Source organism: Psammomys obesus, unplaced genomic scaffold, assembly GCF_907164565.1.
Source record: "Psammomys obesus unplaced genomic scaffold, mPsaObe1.curated_primary_1811, whole genome shotgun sequence".
Taxonomy (NCBI): domain Eukaryota; kingdom Metazoa; phylum Chordata; class Mammalia; order Rodentia; family Muridae; genus Psammomys; species Psammomys obesus.
This window is the reverse complement of record NW_026596125.1, coordinates 15,142,316-15,162,446: the sequence shown is the minus strand read 5'-3', so window position 1 is coordinate 15,162,446 and position 20,131 is coordinate 15,142,316. Positions and strand designations below refer to the sequence as shown.

The window sequence follows — 20,131 nt, the reverse complement described above, 5'->3', positions numbered from 1 at the left end:
TATGTAGGAAACTCTAGAAACAGCAAAACTCTAGAGCTATCGGAAGCAGCTGCCTGGGTCAGCACAGGGACAGAACTGAGCTGGGGAAACACAATAGAGTGAGGGACTGTTTTATATTCTGTGGGTCAGCATAGTTTTATGACTGTACCTAATTGCCATTTAGCAGAATACTTAAGTTGGGTGAATTTTATTGTATGTAAATTAAAAAACCCTATACAGATGCTAAGAATTAAAACAAAACAAAAAATTGCAGCTGCTTATGGCCTCCAGACTTCTCCTGAAGAAATATAAAATATAACAATTAGTCATCCATTATTTTCTCCAGGGCTGGGCTTGCATTATCCTTTCTTCAGATTCTGTCAGATGCAAAGTGCTCCCGCACTGCCCCCTGGCTGCCCAGCATCCCCCATCACACCCTTCCTCTGGAATTCCTTCCCTCAAGGGCCCCCTGCTTGCCCCTTGAGGTATAGTCCAGTTTTGCCTGGTTAGCCCACAACCAGGTAGGTGGCAATGGCCTACACTGTAACACACTGGCACCTGGCTAGCCAACAGTGGAGCCTTTGCCCAAATATAGTTATATCTTCAAGTGACAGGCTGCTGACCACACACATTTTCACCACACGGTGAATGCTTATATGTTCATAGTGTCCGCCAGAGTATCACCAAAGACTTAAAATTCATATATGCAAGTGCACTGAATGGATGGTCTAAGCAGGATAGGTATGTCTCGGGACTCAACCTAAAAGGGGGTTTTCTGTGACACTGGCTCAGGATTTCTGCGACATGCTACAGACAGCCCTTGTGTTTCCTGAAAAAGTCCACGAATGCCAAGCACTTGCTGCTAGGTTTTCCTGAGTCTCTATAAATGTCATCATCATCTGATGTAAAAGACTCCACTAACTACAATATCAAAGTAGTGTTAGTGCAAGTTATATTTTTGAATAAAGAAAGAAAACACCAGAATGTAAAATTCTGTTCATGCTGGAATTAGAACCACCTAAAGAAAAATGTCAACATATGCAAAAAGAGTTAAAAAAAAGTTTGTGTGGATAATTGCAGTTGGGTTATAACTGTGTTTTCTTTCCTTTCCTTTTTTTAAAAATATTCCCTTCTGCATTGGCATTGTTATGTGTGTAAAACATAAAAATCAGGAAGAAAAAATAATGCCAAGGGATCCTAGCCACAAAGCTGTGTTTGCATACTGCTCACCAGTTAGGGGTGTGGCCAGAGTTCATAACTCTGCCTCTCAGAGGTGAAAGGTCTGGTCCCTGTGAGTTCTGCCAGGTGCATGTAACTATGTCGCCAATGCTTTAAATCATGCTGATGGTGCTGGGGGCTGGGTTTTTTCAGGCCAGCCATGGGCCATTTAAATGGGACAATAAAAGCCAGAGACCTTGATTAACAGGCAGGGAAACATGAGAACTTGACTACCAGGCAGATGGGCATGGAGACTCAGACTGCAGTCTAGCCTGTCCAGGTTCTCCTCTGTGTAGAGCACTGAATTCCTCCAGACTGCAGCCCTGCTTCTTCGTGTTCATCTACTAGCCCAGGCTTAGTGGGCAGGACAGTTAAGCTGTCTTTGCAGAGCTGAGACAGCCAGGTCCAGGCAAGGTCACCCCAGGTCTAGGCAAGGTCGACATTGCAGCAAAGCCTAATAAGAACACAGCTGCTCAAAGCCTTAGCTCAGGATGACACGGCACTCCTGAAGGAAACCTATCGTTTACAAGATGCCCATGTGCCTACATAGTGTACCATTCATAATTCACAGAACACTGCAACACTGGTGACAGGAAGACAAGGGCTTGCGAAAGAAACATGGACAGGCTATGTGAAAACTATAAGAGTGTTCAGTACTTCAACACTGTCCAGAACACAGAGTCTATGCTCAATATGCAGTCGTGGCGACATGAACTGACATGATTCTATAGTAACACGGGGAATCTGAACACGGAAAGGCAAAGATCAGAGAGGACATGGCCATCAGCTAATCAGAACTGCTTGCCATAGCCTCCTTACAAGATGCTCTCCCCCTGTATTTGTTCGGTGTCCCATTGGCTTGGCATCCCTTTTCATTGTGTCTGTGCAAAGCATAGCCCTCAGTTCAACGGTCATTACAAATGTCACATTTTCTTTATGCTTTAAAGATATATATTTTAATTTTACATTAATTTATTATTGTTGTTGTTCCTGCTGCTGTTGTGTGTGTTTATGTATATGTGTGCCCATGACATGGTGTGCTAAGAAGGACAATTTGCAAAAATTGATTCTTTCCATTCACCATGTAAATTCTGCAGATGAAACTCAGGCCACCAGACTTAGAGACAAGCACCTTTACTGGTTGAGCTATGTCATCAGCACATTGTCTGCAAATGCCATCTTTTCTATGAAACTCACTGACCACTGTGAGCTGGAGTTGCCACTCACTGAGAGTTCTCAGCATTCATTTTATGTGACCACCTTTCTGTCAGGAACTGAGATTCTGGAGATCAAGAATCGCCTCTACCTCCGTACCTCGCAGGGTGTTCTCAAGAATGTTTTGAATCACCAGGACAAGAGGGGAAAAATCAGTGCCTTTAGGTAGGCCATCTTTACTGTTGGAGGAGACACTTCTTCCCAGGAAGGCAGTGTGTATATGTGTTGGGGGGGAGGCAGGGAGGGTTGCTAGCACAATACAGCAGACACACCTCAGCTTCAATATGTATCAGTAGAGCCCAACAAGAAATGCTTGGCTGACTCTGCCTGGGGAAGGAGAATGGCCCCCTAGCTCCTGCTTCACTGCACTACTTAGAGGGACACTTAAACCTCAGAGAAGACTCATCTGAAGAAACTGGCACACGGGATTTCACTTCCCTAAGGCTTCTATGCCTGTGTCAGTAAACCATCAATAATTAAACAGCCCTGGTTAAAACAAGACCACCCAGGCATACAGCCCAAGGGGTGGGCTGCAGAAATGGCTTGTATGGCCCTTTATTGAGGGTGACTTTAAAGATCTCTCTCAGTCTCTAGTTTAAAATGGTGCCAGGTCCATTTATCAAAGTATTCCATTAAATTTGAATGAAAAAAAATATTACTAAAGTTTATATTAAAAAATGGTCGGAATCTGGAAGGTTTTCTATTGAACAACAATAACAACAAAACCCATGTTGAAAAATATAAGTAGAGGTCCATATTTCCCAAAGTCTTCAGCAGATAACAAAAGCCCCACAAGGCTTGTAATAACCAGAAACTGCTAAGCTCTCAAGTGGATGCTGCAGTTTCGGGTGCATTTAAGCTGCTGTGTTCATTTCTTTTTCTTCGTACTTTCTAGCTTGTTTCTTTCTCTGGCAATAAGAAACTAGAACTCCCAGTAAAACCGTAATTCAATCTTGAGAAGAACCAGAGAAGACTGGACACGAGGCAGTGAACCTGGGAAGCGCGGTTGTCTAAGTGTTTGTGGCGGAGCAGTGCAGTAAGGCTGTGACCATGCTTGCACAGGGTTGGGCATGACACCCTCTGGAGGAGAGGCCTCACTCACTCCAGTAAAGACACCGTCTAGAGATAAGGACAATTAAAACCAAGCTAAACATATAAATCTGCCATCTACTTATGGGTACAAGAGGTGGTTCTGCAAAGCAACCAAGTAAAACACTCCAAACAGCTTGAACACAATAGGAAAGAAATACTATAGACACCGCAAACAGAATAAAGAAAGGGAGTACAGACGCCAGACCCTATGGAACAAGGAAAATGAAATAACACCACAAAGGTTCAGGAGACATGGGATTCTGAAAACAAAGAAGTTGAAAATGTTTTTCAAAATTGTCTAGCATCCTTAGAGAAAACAGTAAGAAGGCAGAAGTCTTCTGGTGCGAAGGCAGAATTCTATGAGTTTTAACGGAGATTCAAGTGTCAGAGTTTAAACAACGATTCAAGGAAATGAGTAGAAAAGTAATCCCAACTCAACAGTGGAATTAATAGTCACAAAACTAGCAGCAGAGTCAAAACGAAGCTGTAAGGGTGCAATCAGTGATGCTGGAGACGAGATGAGAAGAAAATGCCAACACGATTGAAGTGAGTGATAAACAGCGAAGCTATCAAACAAGGCTTGTGTGAGAATCACAAATGTTCCCAAAACTACAAATTTGGAAGTTGAAAAAAGAATCCAAGACACCATGAAAGAAAATTCATCAGCCCAAATCTATGAATTTAAATTTATTTAAATTTCCTATGGTCCATGCAAAGTGAATGAAAGACCTTATATGCAGAAAGGCCATGGGTAGACTGACTTCAATTTCCCAAGTGACAAATCTCAAAGCAAACCAACAAAACTTACACACTCACACTACAGAGCCATGACCTGGGCTTACCCTTCAGCTAATCTGAAACACTCTGGGTCAGAAGACAACAGCTTGCCATCAACAGAGTCCTAGAAAGGCAGTATAGAGCTATGACAGCCAACCACATAAGCAGACACGCAGATACATCACGTGGGTGCAGCTACTGGCCACACCCACACATGAGCCACTGTCTCCCAATCACATATCGTCACCTGAGGCAGACCCCAGATGTCAAAGTCCTAGGAAATTAAGAAGGAGATGGAAGTTGTAAAGGAGATGAGTAATTATTCTCCTCAAGAAGACAATACAATCTGTGCATAGATACACAGCATCAATGGACGGCTATAAGTTAGAAACTCAAGAGACTGCTTAACACACAGTCATGAGCAATGGTTACAGCTGTTACAGGCTTGGGAATACATTTTCAATATAATAAACATAAATGGCATAATATAAAATTATATGTGGTTTATAAGCAAAACAGTTGAGAAAAAGTTGTAATGAAATGTTCTAAAGCTTTGCCAGCGTCGTGACCTCTGGCCAGTGTAAATACAATGGATTTGTTCTAGTTTCCTTTTATCTTACAAAATATATTCCACCATGTTTTCTTTAAATTAAAATTTTAAAATCATATATACAGCTACAGCAGATGGGAACAAATACAGAGACACACAGCCAGACAACATGCAGAGAGTGAAAGACCGTGGAATGCTCAGCCCTAAATGTGACATCTCCATCAAATCCCTTCCCTCAGGGCTCAGGGGACCCTGCAGAAGATAAAGCAGAAAAAGTATAAGACACCTCATGTCTCATCAAGGAGACAGTTCTTTGCAATAGAGGGAGACCGTTACAGGAGAGCACACTAATCAAAATGCAGAGGTGTGGGCCTCAGTCCCGACTACAAAACCCTTCAGCCTAGGAGCACCTAAGGCTCAGGGATCATTGAGGAAGAGTAGGCAGAAGTATGTGTTACTATGAAGTAACACATTTGCTTAAAGAAAAATCCTTACTAGAATTCTAATAATCACAAAAAAATTGTAATTACAAGTAGAAAAAGACACACTATTAAGAAAATGTAACATAGCCCTACACTCATTGCTAGTAGGGAATATTGAAAGTCAATGCAACAGTTTGTTTCAAGAAGAGGAATTTACAACTTTACAATGTAACATACTTGTTACTGTATTACACTTTATTAGAGAAGTATGATTTCAAAATAACGCCCCAACAACCCTCTCCCCCTTTATCCTCACATGCTGCCAGTACTAAAGGAAATGGTTCCGACATCAGCAACTGCCTCCTGTCCAGGCTAAGTATGGTAACCACAACTTAGGCTGAGCATCCTGGGGGCAGGTCCTTCCTATATCCTCCACTCTGGTCCCAGCACTTAGCCGCCATGCCCAAGAACTAGCTGGTGAGTAAAGAAGGGTCGATATTAGGAAAGATATTACATCTTGGAGGTGCATGATGGCGCAGACGGTCTTTGAGTCACCCCACTCTCCCTGCATCTCCTCTACAGAAAGCTGCAAGGACCCTGGCTCCAGGTTCTTCCCTCCTTCAATCTAGACTGCACGGTTCATAGAAACCCAGCCGGAGCCAAAATCTGCTGCCATAGTTTTATTTCTCTTTTTCCATTTCAAAAGAAAGAGCTGTAGCTAATTCTAATTTTCCTGCAGGCAGAGGGAAGAGAAACTTTTATGTGTGTGAGAGAATGGCACCCCCCAGCCATCTGAGGACAGTTCTTCCCAGGAACACCTGTTTGCTTCAACTGAAGCCTGTCCAAATCGAGTCCCCTGGATCGGGAGCTTCTCTTCAAACGGCCCACTATTCTACAATATTCATTCCCCACCTGTCTCATGGCTGTGATAGCCTGGGAATGCTCCAGACAGTGAAAGCTGTGCCTTGGCCCTGACACGGCAAAGCTAACAGCAGCTAATGCTCACCCAGAATCTGGCTCTGGAGGCCCTTGAGTTCAAAAATGCTCTTTTCAGTTTACCAAGCTTAGCAAACGCCTCTGAGAGGAAGAGGTAAATACTTTTTGTCTTCATATTAATATGTTACAAAACCAGGTAATGCCTTTCACTCCGTTTACTAATACTAGTTAATCAGCTTTTCACTACTGCTTAGTTAATATTCAGTATTCTAATCATTAAATAGTTGCCTGACACTAAAAGTGAGGATTGGTAGCAATTCATCCAATGCGAGAAATGCCGAAATGCAGAGGGGAAAATCAGTAAAAAACAACTTTAAATGCATAATTTAACATGTAACTCAAGGCAGGAAAAAGAAATGCCTACATCAAACTCTGGTTATAATAGTGAAATAATGTTTTATTTTAAAAATTCTAGCCATAAGAAAAGTGTGCATCTGAAAAGCTTACATAAAGCCTTATAAAATAAGAGACCTTTTATCTTCTCCATATCCATGAGCTTGAAAATACTTTATCTATGCAATTTCAAGGCACATAAAAACCCCGGTGAATAAATAAAATGTTCTTTTCTCCCCTTTATACAGAAGCTTTAAAAATTATCCATATAAATAGCTTGGCCTTGAACAAACAGATTAAAAGAGCTAAAAGGCTGTAGCCTCAGATCATGTATACAGAACTGAAAACGAATGGCTTTCCTTATTGAGTGGGCAAGTTTTCAACGAACTTATTTTCTATACGGCCATTCAGTGAGAAATGTTTAATTGGAATATATGGAGAAATCCAGCATTTTAAGTGATACACTTATAAAATCAACACGGCAATATAGTGAAACAATCGACAGACTCTGGCATTGTCTCTAGCAACCCGAGTCACATGCACAGTGCATGCGGTTGATGTGCAGTATCACTTCAAAGGCCAGGAAGCTTAAAACATATGTGACGTTAGTCAGGCATATGAAAATTCTTGACACTTTCCTGACACACGAGAAGGTTTTTCTTTTCATAATTGCTTACAATTACAACTACTTAAGTGATTCCAAACTGTTTGTACCCTTGTACCTTAAATTCCCTCAGAATTAGAAAGCCTTCTTAGCAGGTTAAGTTCAAGGCGAAGGTCAGACTGACGCCTGGCATGTTAACTCTATGAACAAATGAGGTTGCAAGCTGTTAGCTTCCTAAGTAACCCTCAACAAGGCTGTTCCAAACAGCACCCAGCACCATCCTAGCGAGCAGATTCTGCTGTGAGGAGCCACTACCTTGAAGCTGCCATAAAAGGAGCTGATATGCTCCATGTGTGGGCGAAGAGGCAGGCTGTGTTTGTCAAGCCAAGCGGTCATCTGCAATCTTCTTCATCTCATTTGCCTCCTCAGGGACAAGGGCTGTTCTCTTCCTTCATCTCCAATGATGTCCACCTCTCCCTTGAGCCCTCACTCATCAGGGAAATCCGGCTTACTATTAACTGTACCCATGCACGTCCACATATAGCAGACTGTGGCAGTCAGCCATTGAGCCATCTGAGGGCAGCCTGGAGCAAATCTCCAAGTAAAACACCAGCATTTGGATTGAAGAAGATGCTGACACTGTCACAGCTGACTTGATGAGAACATGGCTACTTTGGCTAAACCCAGGCTGCTGACCCAAGTTTTGCCCTTTGGTGGGCAAAACCTTGCTGGGAGGACTTGGGTCAGACTTAATTCCTATAGGTGTCCATGTCTCTAACAGCTAAGGTTTGAATGTGCTCCCCAGAGGTCGGGGAGTTGTAAACTTATCTTCTTATTGGTGGAAATGGTAGGTAAGGCTTTTGTGAGATAGCCAGGATTAAAAGAGGGGGCTGTCATAGGAGGCAGAGCAGAAATAGGAGAGCCTCAAGCTGGCACATTTGCTCTTCTATGCCACGTGATACCCTCTGCCTGTTTCAGTACAGCAGGGGCCTTTACCCAGGCTGAACAGGTGCTAATGCTCTTGGACTCTCAGCTTCAAGAACTGTGAGCCAACTAATGTCTATATATTATAAAATTACACAGTCCGAAGAACGTGGCTCAGAATATAAAGGCAATAATGGTATCAGGTTAGTTTTATAAGGATTAGCTAACTCAACCTTACTGTATTTTAACAGTCAAGGCAGTCTTGGACTTTTTTCTGATAGGCCTCCACATCTGCAGAGGAATGGTGAACTTTTCCGACAGCATCAACAGAGGCGCTTCTTTTACGCCTGCATGCTTTAAGAAGTGAGGACAGCAAAGTGTCTACCCATTACCTAGCGAGCACACGGTAACATTCTACAATAGTACCTCAGTGCTACACACTTTGGGACTTGGTTTTGGACTATTCTGAAAATTATTATGGAAAGTTAGAGACTCAGGGAAGCCCGCCCAGAAGAGGAACTACTTCCTTAAGGCTTGAAACAGAGTGTGGTGACTTTTTTGTTTTGTTTTCTTATCCAGGGCATGTTCGGACCTCATCCAGATGCCTTTAACTAACTGGAGATGAAAATGTCTGCAGGATTTTCCCTCATGAGAACATGGAGGGTTGAGGGCTTGGTACTAAGGGAGGTGTAACTGCATGAAGAAAACTAAGGAACCCTTCTCCCCTAATGGCAAGCCATGCCAACCTTCTTTAAACTCAACTCAAATTTACCGTCCTTGAAGTTTCCATTGACAGTCACATGCTGGTATAAAGTTTATTTATTTTTTTTAACATAACTTTGCCATAAAAGTCCCTTTTGGTTTTTTGCAAATTCTTCTATAAAGACTATTGGGGCAAAAGAAAATGACTATTCCTCCTTTCATGCCAGAGACATCTTCTCAAGGAATGCCAGAAACAATTTAAAATAAAATATCACAACCTCAAAGCTTATAATTTAAGATAAATTTTAATTTCATTTTTAGATATTAAATGTGTTTCTTAACAAACTGTGTTTCCTTTTTTTTTTTTTTTTTTTTCCTAGAAAAGCAAAGAATTCTTTCTTAATACCTAGACAACAGAGTCTCCAGTGACCCACAGTTGTTTCTTATTATGGCTTCCCTGGAAACCATTTCTGGGAAGGCACAATTCCCAGCACTTAAGTTTGTTTACAACAGACAAACCTGCCTGTGTGGTATAAATAGGAATCTGTCTTTAAATGCTGCTGAAAAAATTAAAGGCAGCCATGAAAAGGAGTCATTTCCTGCCCTAGAGGTGGCTTTAACAGAGTCCTAGCTACTTTAGGAATGGCAGTGAAACATAAATAATAATTACCAATTGCCGAACAGTAAGATACTAATTTTATGGAAACAAATATATAAAAAGAATACAAAACTAGCCAGAGAAGCCCTTGAAACTGTCACTGTTAGGTTCCCTCGCCCTGAGATCCTGAAATCCTGCTTTGTGCCCGTGTCTGTGAAGTACGTCTATAGCTCGCTCTTGTCCGTGCAGATAAGCCTGCCTTCTCGGCTGTGTGACTTCTGATCTGGGTGGCAGTGAGGCTTGACCACCTGCATTGTGCACGAGCTATCACTGAGCTGGCTTTGTGCCATCTCATAACACAGCAATGCTTTTAGAACTGATGTGTGGATGCGCTGATCTACAGCGCGAGTGTTCAAACAAAACGACCCGGTAGTGGTCATGGAGGCAGTGGTGGTGGCAGCAGGAGGAGGGAGGGCTGTAAAGGAGACACTTTCACCCTGGATTTATGAAGTTGGGCTATTGTCCCACCTCCAGCATTTAATGAAACAGGTGTGAAAGGCCTCCCTCAACTCACAATGGAACAGGCAGCGGTGGGATGGCAGGGCCTGGAATTGTAAAATGTTGTTCGGTGATGGTGTATGTTACTAAATAGCCATTTACAAGGTATGTGTGGGGCGAGGGCTCCATTACTTGTTTATAAGGAGGCCCAGGGTGTCTTGCTTCAAGTTAACAGCTCAAGGCTGCGTTCAAAGAAGGCACTGATGGTGAAGGTAAAGTGGTCCCATCACTCAGTCGCATTAAAGAATGGCGCGCATGTGGGACGAAAGGAATGGTATAAGAGAAAGGTAACTCAAGAATCAGGTCAAATTGTGGCTCACAACAGAGAAAAACTGTAAGACGCCTTTCTATTGTGATGAGATAATGGGCAGAAATCTCAGTGCAAAGGTACAGAGTGTGTCTGAATGAACATGCTTACATGTGGACAAAGTGCAAGAAGGAAAAACTTGTATGTTTTCAACTAAACTATACCCACAGGAACTGGGATACAACTTTGTAACTATTCTCACTCACTCCTCCAAAGGCGGCTAGCTGAGGCTTGTCATCGGAACCATGGCCCTGTGCTGTGTGCTGGGGAGCCCCTGACCCCTAGAAGCTGTAGCCAGGAGAGGAGAGAAACACTCCCCAGACAGCCAGCATGTCATTACTCCCCAGTAGACAGCTAGCTACCAATGGCCCACCTCTGTCCTGTTTTGTTTTCAAGAATGAAATTTTCAACCTATGTCTGTGTCGGTGCAGGCGTCTGGTGGAAGCGCACGCTCACTGAGGACCGCCGCTCCCTGGTTTGGTGCACTGCTCTTTCAATTTCATCTCCTCCCTTGTTTATTTCTGCTGGTTGTATCTGACTGAGGGGAAGTAAAAAGTGGTAAAAGTAAAAAGGTCTGTCAGAGAACTGAGATACAGCTGCTAATAACATGTATGTAGCTCATGTGATACAGGTGAGATTACGCTAGCATTTTAAGGGAAGTTCATGGAATCAAAGGATGCAACTGGTCATGTGGCTGAGATGTGGGGCCTGATGAGGACAAATGACGTTCCCTGGAGTATGATAAAGATAAGATCTCCGATCCTGTCAGCCTGCTCTCTTGGGGTCACACATCCTCAGCCATGTGTCTGTCTTCAAAACAGGATCTCTTTTACTGGAATATTAAATCATATATACAGCGTTAATCTGACCAGAGCCAATCAGAACGAATTCAACTCCATGCTGTCACCTCAGATGGAATTAAGGAAAGAGTGTCATAGAGAAGACAGAGGTGGCAAGACTTGTTTCCCACAGAGGGACAGACCCTCTCACAAGAGAGGTGAGAGTAGCCAGGAGCAAGCACTAATGGTATCATTTGAACCAACCAACTGAGCCACAGCCTAACTCTTATGCACACACTTCTCCATGCCTGTGCAGAATGTCGTTTTTAATAATTAAACAAAACTGGGACTGTTTTCTCCAGTGAGGACAAGGCCTCAGGTGATAAAACGGCAGAGGCAAAAATAACATTTTCTTACCATGATATTTGCCCAACACTGGCGGGAAGAAGGAGCACAGGCGCCCCTGCTACATACACACTTCTGGCTTTTCCTGGCTCCAATTAATGCTCAAAAATAAGAACCCCAAAGGCTCCCCAGGAACAGGCTCATACGAGACTCCTTGGCACACAGGGGCTTCAGCACATCTTAAGAGCAGGGCCTAGAAAGGTTCTTTCTATGCTTTTAGTAGAATCAACAAACATTTGGAATGGTTGTTTGCCCACTGTGAGGACACTGATGCGCCACAGAAGAGCATGAGGGAGATCCAGGATCTGCAGATACAGCATGCTGACACATATCAAACGAGCGCTCTCTCTCGCTCTTCCCCCTCCCCGAGGTCTTACTATGTAGTCTTGGCTGGTTTGCAGCATGTTATGTGGACCAAGCTGGCCCCAACCTCACAGAGATCCACCTGCTTCTGCTTCCCAGTACTGGGGTTAAAGGCCCTGCTACCATGCCCTACTGGGGTTAAAGGCCCTGCTACCATGCCCTACTGGGGTTAAAGGCCCTGCTACCACGCCCTCCTGGGGTTAAAGGCCCTGCTACCATGCCCCTCAGTGTATTTCTGAAAATGAGAATGGCAACATATGCCTTTGAGAGTCATTCTGAAGGTGACATTAACCAAATAGCTAACACCCAGTAGTACCTACTAGCTAGGAGAAACCAGTGAGGCCATGAAGCAGAGGCAGTATGGCATTTCCCACACCAGCAGAAGGGAATGCCAAGGGACAACAGCTGTCCACATATAATAGCCAAGTGTGAATTCTTCAATTTATGTTAACAGTGTCCTCACCTAAGGGACTGGTTTACTGTGCTGTTGTTTCACAGAAGAAACGGAACCGTATAAGGTCATGGAGTAGCAGAGCTTGGCATTGTGAGGACTGGCCAGTTTGCTCGCGGTTTGCCACCGAGCCTGAGAACGGCTGATGCAAACCCTGCCCTCAGCAGCCTCCTGTAGTTTGTTAGGGAGCAGCTGGCCTTACAGCCTAGATCTGCTCCTTGCTGTAGTCCTGGGGGCCTCTCCTCTGTGCAGTGGGGACAATGCCAAGTGGCTTAGGGCTAGATCAGATCGCAGGCATACAGCACAACACAAGGTCAGACACAAATGAGGGCTAGCTCAAGGTAGCCATGAGAGGCAGCTTGAGTGTCTCATTCAGTGACACCAGAGCAAAATTCTGGGAATTAAAAAAAAAAAAAAAATTACTTTTTGGTTATTGTTGCTTGTTTTTTGAGGAAGTGTCTCTCCATACCCCTAGTGTCCCCACGTTGGTCTGAAAAGATCCTTTTACCTCGTGCTAGTGTGAATCTTGGGCCTTACCCAGTGCACAAGAGGTTATTGGAAAAATCTGAATAAGGAAAAAGTTACTGTTTAACTTGGTGAAGGACTACCATGTTGGCCTTGAAGAGGCTACAGGACAGAGGCGGCAGTCCAACTGATGAGCAGGACAGTTATTCAAACACACAGGACCAAGAAGGAAGCTTCCTTTCCTTGTGGCTGCGTGTACCTAGCTCAGGTCTCACCTGGAGCTCGAGAATGAACAGAAGGTCAATCCATTTCTTTGGAAAGAGGTCCACTTGATGAAGGGCTGGAAAAGCTCCAGGCTGAGATCCAGAGGCACTAAGCAAGTCAGTGTCATGCCCATCACTAGTGAGCGACCCAGGTCAGGAAGGAAAGGGTGAGATCAAAAGGAAAAAGACAGTGATCCTTTTCAAGAGAAGGTGCTTTCTCCTGTGGGTAAAAAGCCATTCAAGGGCGCATGTCTAAGGCCCCTTTCTTACAGTCTTGAAAGCTTGGCTGAGTCTCCGCTGCAACAAGAACACCTAGAACACAGCACAGTGTTTCCTGTGGACTGTGGTCAAGGAGGCGTCAACCTCTAAGGAGCCTAAACTGCAGTGAACATCTCTCACACCTTATGGAGAGCCTGACCATACATTTATGTTTATCTGCCATTCTACCAACACAAGGAACCATGGTTAGACATTACGTGATCGCAGGGCTGGTGCTGTTGTTCCCCAGGCTGTAGTAACTGTAACGTGAGTGCACGGGTCAGCTGCGGAAGACACACTGGTAGCACCCCTGTGAGAGGAGGCCTGCAAACCATAAGGAGACAGAACTCACTGCTGAAGGAAGCACCCCGATGGCATGTATGGCGACCATTGTGACGTGTATGACACTGAGCTCATCATACAGAAGCTGTTTCCTGCTGCGACCCGGGCACCAGCACAGATGATGCTTTTGGCACATATGGTTGCAATATGTCTTCTAACTTCATGCCAAGGGAGCTCCCAGACTATAGCTTTTTGCATTCTACAAGAACACAGGTATTTTTAGGGATGATAAATTATGAATTATCATTTTCTTCTTCAGAGGTGTAGGAAACAGAATCATAATTCCTTTCCTTTTGAACAAAAGACTTGAAAATCTCTAATTTTATTATTATTGATTCTCATCACTCTCTGATATAATAAGAATCCTAGTTATAGGCAGGCGGTGGTAGCTCACACCTTTAATCCCAACACTTGGGAGGCAGATAGATCTCTGAGTTCCAAGCCAGCCTGGTCTACAGAGTGGGGTTCCAGGACAGCCAAAGCTGCACTGAGAGCCCTGTCTAGAAAAACAACAACAACAACAACAAGAATCCCAGTTAAAATAACCGATTCCCAGTCAGATGCATTGAAACACATATGCTCATTACTGAGTACATCAGCATATACATATGTCTATGTACACATGGGAAGAGACACTTGAGCCCCTAGTGATATCCAACACACCTGGGGACAGCCAATTACAATAATCACATTTGTGAGAGCCAATGAGAAATCCATTCCTTGGTCCTAGTTACCACATGAATGGCTATTTGTTTTGTAGCTATTTTCATTATTATCTGAATCCCATTTTATTTAAAGTCTGTCTAGAGAGCCAGGAAATGAACAGTCTGTCCCGAGGTAGCTCTCCATCTATGTCAAGAGAAAAGAAAAATTACCTTCCAGGAATCAGCTACGGCTTCATTCTGATATCATGTTTTACTATTATAATTCTGAATGGACCAATTTTCAACCTTGTTTTCTTTCTTTGGAAAGATGGTATATCTACATGAAAGAAAATTCCTGCTTGCCTGGAACAGTTGCCATTTCACTAACCTAGACTTGTTAATATTTTCTGTATAACTTACTTTTTTTTGGTAAAACATTTTTAGTTTATGATTAAACAAACCATATTCCATTTCCCTAATGTATTTATTTTTTCTGGTTTTTAGTGTTTCTGGATCCTTCTAAAAGACATGCAAGGAGGAGTCCAGAGTTGGAGGATGACAGCAATTTCCTTGAGAACTAGGTAATTTCTATAATTTAATTTTTTTGTACACATTCTCTCTACACCGAGGAACCATACAAGCAAAGAAAGATGTGTTTGTATTTCTGGATCCCTGGGCTGTGCACACAGATATTAAATATTTACTGAAGATATGAATAAGGAAGGGGAAATAAAGGAAAGAAAAGACAGGTACATGAGGGAAGGAAGGAAGCTAATAAAAGATTAAAAGGCATGGGTGGTGGTGGTTTAGAAGCTCTGGGTACTGTAAACTTCGTTGTTTACTTAATTTGGTCATTCTACTAGATGGCTAAGTAGACACAGGTATAGGCGTTGGTGCAGACAAACATAGGCCCCCTGTCTTCAGGACAGACTAGACACTGTTAAGTGACCTGATAGCTCATGGATGATGTCCTGCCATTTCTGTTCATAGCACAAATTTAAAAGCAAAAATTAAAACAACCAGGAATCTTTCTGTATAAGAATTATCTGGTATGTATTTGTTTTCAGCCACACAAAATTTACCATATAAAGATCACGTAAAAGCACGATTCAGAGACATTCTCTCTTTCACACATCCGTGAAGATGATCTGTGAGCACAGGGTTCACTATGAGACTCTTCCATCAGTCAGAAGCCCCTGCTGCCACCCAATGTGACTGTGCAGCACTAGTGTGAACAAGGGGTCACAAGGTAGTGTCTTCTGCAATACACCACCTCCGTGTTGGGAAGTGAATGCCATGTGAACACGGAGATAGAAAGGAGGACAAAACATCAGCCAGAGCCAGTACACAAATGAGCACTGGTCCTCTGTCTTGAGAGACTTTTTGGAAATGAGTCCCAAATAATGAAATGGTTGGCAAAATGTTTGCATTTTCTCCAGCAGCAAAATAACTGTCCAGCATGTGGGATAGTAATTAGAAACAAAACCCTAACCCACCACTCTGCATCTGGCTCCCAAAGCCTGAGTTACAGCACTGACTGAAAGTGCTTTTCTTGGTGTGTTGGCAGATACCCACATGCCAGCTGTGTCTAGTGAAACACACTGTCCTACACGGAGCACCAAGAGAGCCTGGAGCATCCTTGGCTCAGGCACAGCATGTCCATTGGGGGATTTTCCCTTTTCACCGGCAGTTCTCAGCTTTCCTAATGCTACAACCCTTTAATGCGGTTCCTCATGTTATGCTGGCCACCCCAACCATAAAATTATTTTGTTGCTACTTCAAACTATTACTGTTATGTTACTGTTATGTTCAAACGTTACTGTTGTGTAGTATAAACATTTGAAATGCACTTTATCTGACATGTGACTCCAAAACGGTCTTGACCCACAGGTTGAGAACCACTGCTCTAGACACACCCACAGAGGAGGTGGATCAGTAGAGAGCTGAGTTCACCTACAAAGGGAGCCCGGGTAGACTGCATCTGAGTCATTCTCCTCGGCAGGCATGCGGAGCCCCCATGGAGTGTGGTTCCCTCCAGAAAGCCCACAGGCTGCACAAGCTGTGTTTTCACCTTCTCTAAATGGCTTGGGAATTTATTCAAACACAATATGAAAGGGTGTTCGATCTGTCGAGATGACTCTGTGCAGTGTCCTGCACTATGGGTGAGGTACATCAAGCAGAAATGTGGGCAGAAGCACATGGGTTTAGAAAGCCATAAATCCTTATTTGAATCTGCCAACCTGAAAGCCACGAAGAGCCGGAATAAACTGTTTTTCCTAAATGCTACATCTGATTAAGCCATACTATCAAGTGACAGCTGAACTTTAACATTAATATGATATTATTTAAATAACCACAAGGTTTTTTTTTAACACTAAAAATGATGAATGATTTCTGGACAGCTCAATCGACAGAAAGCAGGAAGACTCTTTAATGAGATTTGACAAAATGGAGACATATGCAGAATGCTCGTTACAGCTCATATGGCAGGGGCCTCCCAGGGAGGCGGGAGAGGCAGCTCTGCTCTCTTTTCATTGTCTTTAGGCACTGAAGCATTCCTTCAGTTGCTAATGCTCCTCTCTTTGGACTTCGACTCTTTCTTAGGTCGTTTATATACTGCTCTCAAGCAAAGATCCTGCAGGTTTTTGTTCTGAGTTGGGACGGGGACTCCAGGGAAGGAACAGGGTCACCACAGATGGGGTCACAGAGAATCACACCAGTCTCAACACGTAACAGCTATATATTTCCTTGGCTCTTACACAATAAATGTTTAGCACGTGCTGTACAGGGATGCACGAGCGGAGAGGGCTTTAGCTGTTTCAGAACAGTAGTTTGCAAAGAAGAGTTTGTTCTTCCTGGGGTCACTATCAGCACTCCTCATTCACCTAGCCATGCACAGCTCCAAGCTCACATATCACAGTAAATGACTGTTTTACTTTCTAGAGCATTAGTATAAAATAAGTAACTGCAAAACACTTAGAATATGACCCATCTTCATTCATTTACCTTTTTATGTTCTTCCAAATGTTTCCTACCAATCAAAGCTTAGTCACATAGTACTTAAAACATTTGTTGTGGGCACATATGAGCTCAGATTACTCTGATAATAGTGACATTCTTATATGTACATGAAGTCACAGGGTTTTCCCAAGCAGCTTTCTTCTTAGCAATGAAATAAGGTAAAAGTGAGCAAAGCCAGCACTCAGTGTTCTCTGCAAGATGGTAGGCCTGTGTTCCCTCCATGAGAAGGAAGAGGAAAGCCCATGTGCTCCTGCCATGGACCTTCCTCAGGCTATAAAAGCTGCTTCTTATTTAACCCTAATCTTTTCCATAGGTTGAGGTAGGCCCTAGCTAAAGTCTTGTCCCTAATCTGAATTACCCATTATATGTCTCTGACAAAAAAGGGTTAATATCAGTGCTCTGTTATTTCAAAGGGTGTTGACACAGTTTAGGAGGAAAGAGCACAAATCCAGCAGCCTGTGAAATGCCCCAATCCAACGGGGGTGGGGGGATGGAGGTGGGGAGTTGGGGTGGGAGTGGGGGTGGGTAGGAGGGGAACACCACAGTTAAAGAGAAACAAGATCATTCCCTACCTGGCTCTTACCTTCGCAACATCCCTGTCAGAATCCTGGAGCTTTTCCCCAAGTTTGCATCTGTTTCCCGAAGCTAAATGGGAAAAACACGTGGAAACAAAAGAAAACAGAATTGAGCATAGGCACTCAGATGACTCTAGAGTATCTGAAGAGTAACTGAAGGCCAGTTACTAAAAACAGCCCAGCAGCACAAGCAGAGACTCACAGTTCTTAGGTTTGGAGAATGACATGAGGGATTCCAGGAACTTTAAAATGGATACTTGAATTGGATATAAAAGCAAATACCTCATAGACAGGCAGGGTTTAACCTTCCTCTGGTAATTAATATTTAATATGCAAAGTCCTAAAAATGTAAATGGAAATAAATTGAAGTTGATAAAGGATGAAGGTCAGTATTTTCATAATCTTTGTTCTGAAAGATCGATACACCACCAAATCTTCGTTACTGGCCTTCCTCCCTTAGTCAGGGAGTTATTTATCTGGGCGAATTCTGAGATGAGGAGAGAGCCATCTACTTTTCAGTCATCTCACGCCCTTGTTTTCTCTTCCTTCTCTTGGCTCTTGCTCACCCTCACCACTCTTCTGCACTTGTACTTAGAGCTGTGGCATTACTGTCTTGTGTCCACCCCAATGATGGACACAAAACAATGTAAAGCATTATTTTGTGTCTTCTTATTTATGAACATGTAAATGATGAAATGATTCATACTCACTCGTTCACGTGCTCGCTGTATCTTTTCTCTGTCATGACTAAGGTTTTCCAACATCTCCTGGCCGATTTGCTCTATGGAAAAGAAAAGAAAATGTAAGTTAACTTGGGGTGCATGCAGAGCACTCAGCATACCTCTGGAAGTACCAGAATGATCATGGATATAGAACCACGATTAGAGCAGTGTGACTTACATATCAGATAAATACTTTAAAAATATAAACAGTATTTGATAAATTTACTTATCCTGAGGATGAATGTAATTTAAAATTCAACAAGCAGCCAACATGGCAGCAATGACTTAGTGGTGATGTGACTTGTCCAAGGTCACTCCAGTAAATTTCCAGCAAGATGGAGAGCCTAAATGTAGTGATTAATTACTCCATATGACTGTGGAGTACAGCTTAGATTTTACACACTAAGAATAATTTGGAGGAGTCCTGCTCTTCCCTTGTGGCACTGTTTACCTATGTAAGTCAATATCCATTTAGAACAATTTGTGATTTTAATGCACATTATCCTCAGTCACCTACTGCATTTACTTGCCTCTACTCTCCTGGAGGAAAGAGGTCTTCCATGTTCTATGAGCTGCTGGAGATTGTTGAGTCAAATCAGGTGAGGAGCACTTCAACTTCCAAATACTTAGACTACTACACGCAACTTAGTGCGGTCATTAAAACCATACTGCTGACTGCCATGAGGATTTCCCCTGTCACCATGATCTCATCTGCTTGTCACCTGGCAGCCTGTCCTTTGACTACAGACTGCAAATACACAGCTGCTTTGAATGATTTTTTTTTCCAGTCCCATTGATCATCACCGGGAGGTGCCTACCCTACAAAAGAACCTTGAACTGCCTTTGTTAGGATTGGGCACCATAAAAATGGTCACATGTATTACTGTACATATACCCTTGATTCTGAGAATGCCTTTCCAGCTCATGATTTTCCACATAAAATATTTCTTAGGTATATTTCAACTCTTTATCATTGACCTCACGCAGTTTATCCTTAAAGTACAAGTATATAGCATACATGGTTCCTAGCAGACACATCACGAAAGTATAGATGGCGAAGGACGCAACCAAAGTTGGACCTCTTTCATCTGGGTTTTGCATTGAAACTACTAGAAATACTCACCTTTCTCATATTGTTTCTATTACTTTGGATTCCTTTAATCATTAAAATATAGCAATCATAATTAATTTAGAACAATCTATAATATGTATGAGTACCACACAGTCATTAGTTCAAGAAAGCACTAGAACTTGCTATTGAAACAGAGCCCATTATGGGAAAAAAAAAAAAAAAAAAAAAAAAAAAAAAAAGGAATGAAAGAATAAGACAGAAACAAATGAAGTCTTAGCAAGGTTTAAGGCTCCTGTTTTCAAGCCCTCCAGAATGAAGTGCTGGGAAGTGGATGTGAGAGCTTCAAGTCTATCAGGTTCACCAGGGGAAAACTCCACTCTAACCTGATCTATAGTTCTCTACTCAAGGAATCAATGGAGTAAGAGGTCAAGAGTTGGACTGATCCTGGAGTCATAAGCCACATCCACAAACTCCTTGCTTCCTGGGTGGGATGTGA

General features: G+C 42.9%; 1 protein-coding gene across 5 annotated transcripts in view; it reads right to left on the bottom strand.

Annotated features, from left to right (window-relative positions):
• Vti1a (vesicle transport through interaction with t-SNAREs 1A) overlaps positions 1–20,131 on the bottom strand; it is a 304,407-nt gene that overhangs the window by 104,309 nt on the left and 179,967 nt on the right. For 3 of the 5 annotated variants that reach the window (XM_055591700.1, XM_055591699.1, XM_055591701.1), the window contains 2 exons: positions 18,552–18,622; positions 17,850–17,911 (listed from right to left, as the gene is read on the bottom strand). In XM_055591700.1, the coding sequence (XP_055447675.1) occupies positions 17,850–17,911; positions 18,552–18,622 (133 nt within the window). Of the gene's footprint in view, positions 1–17,838; positions 17,912–18,551; positions 18,623–20,131 lie in introns of all 5 variants that reach the window. The other 2 variants (XM_055591702.1, XM_055591703.1) reach the window with 1 other exon arrangement.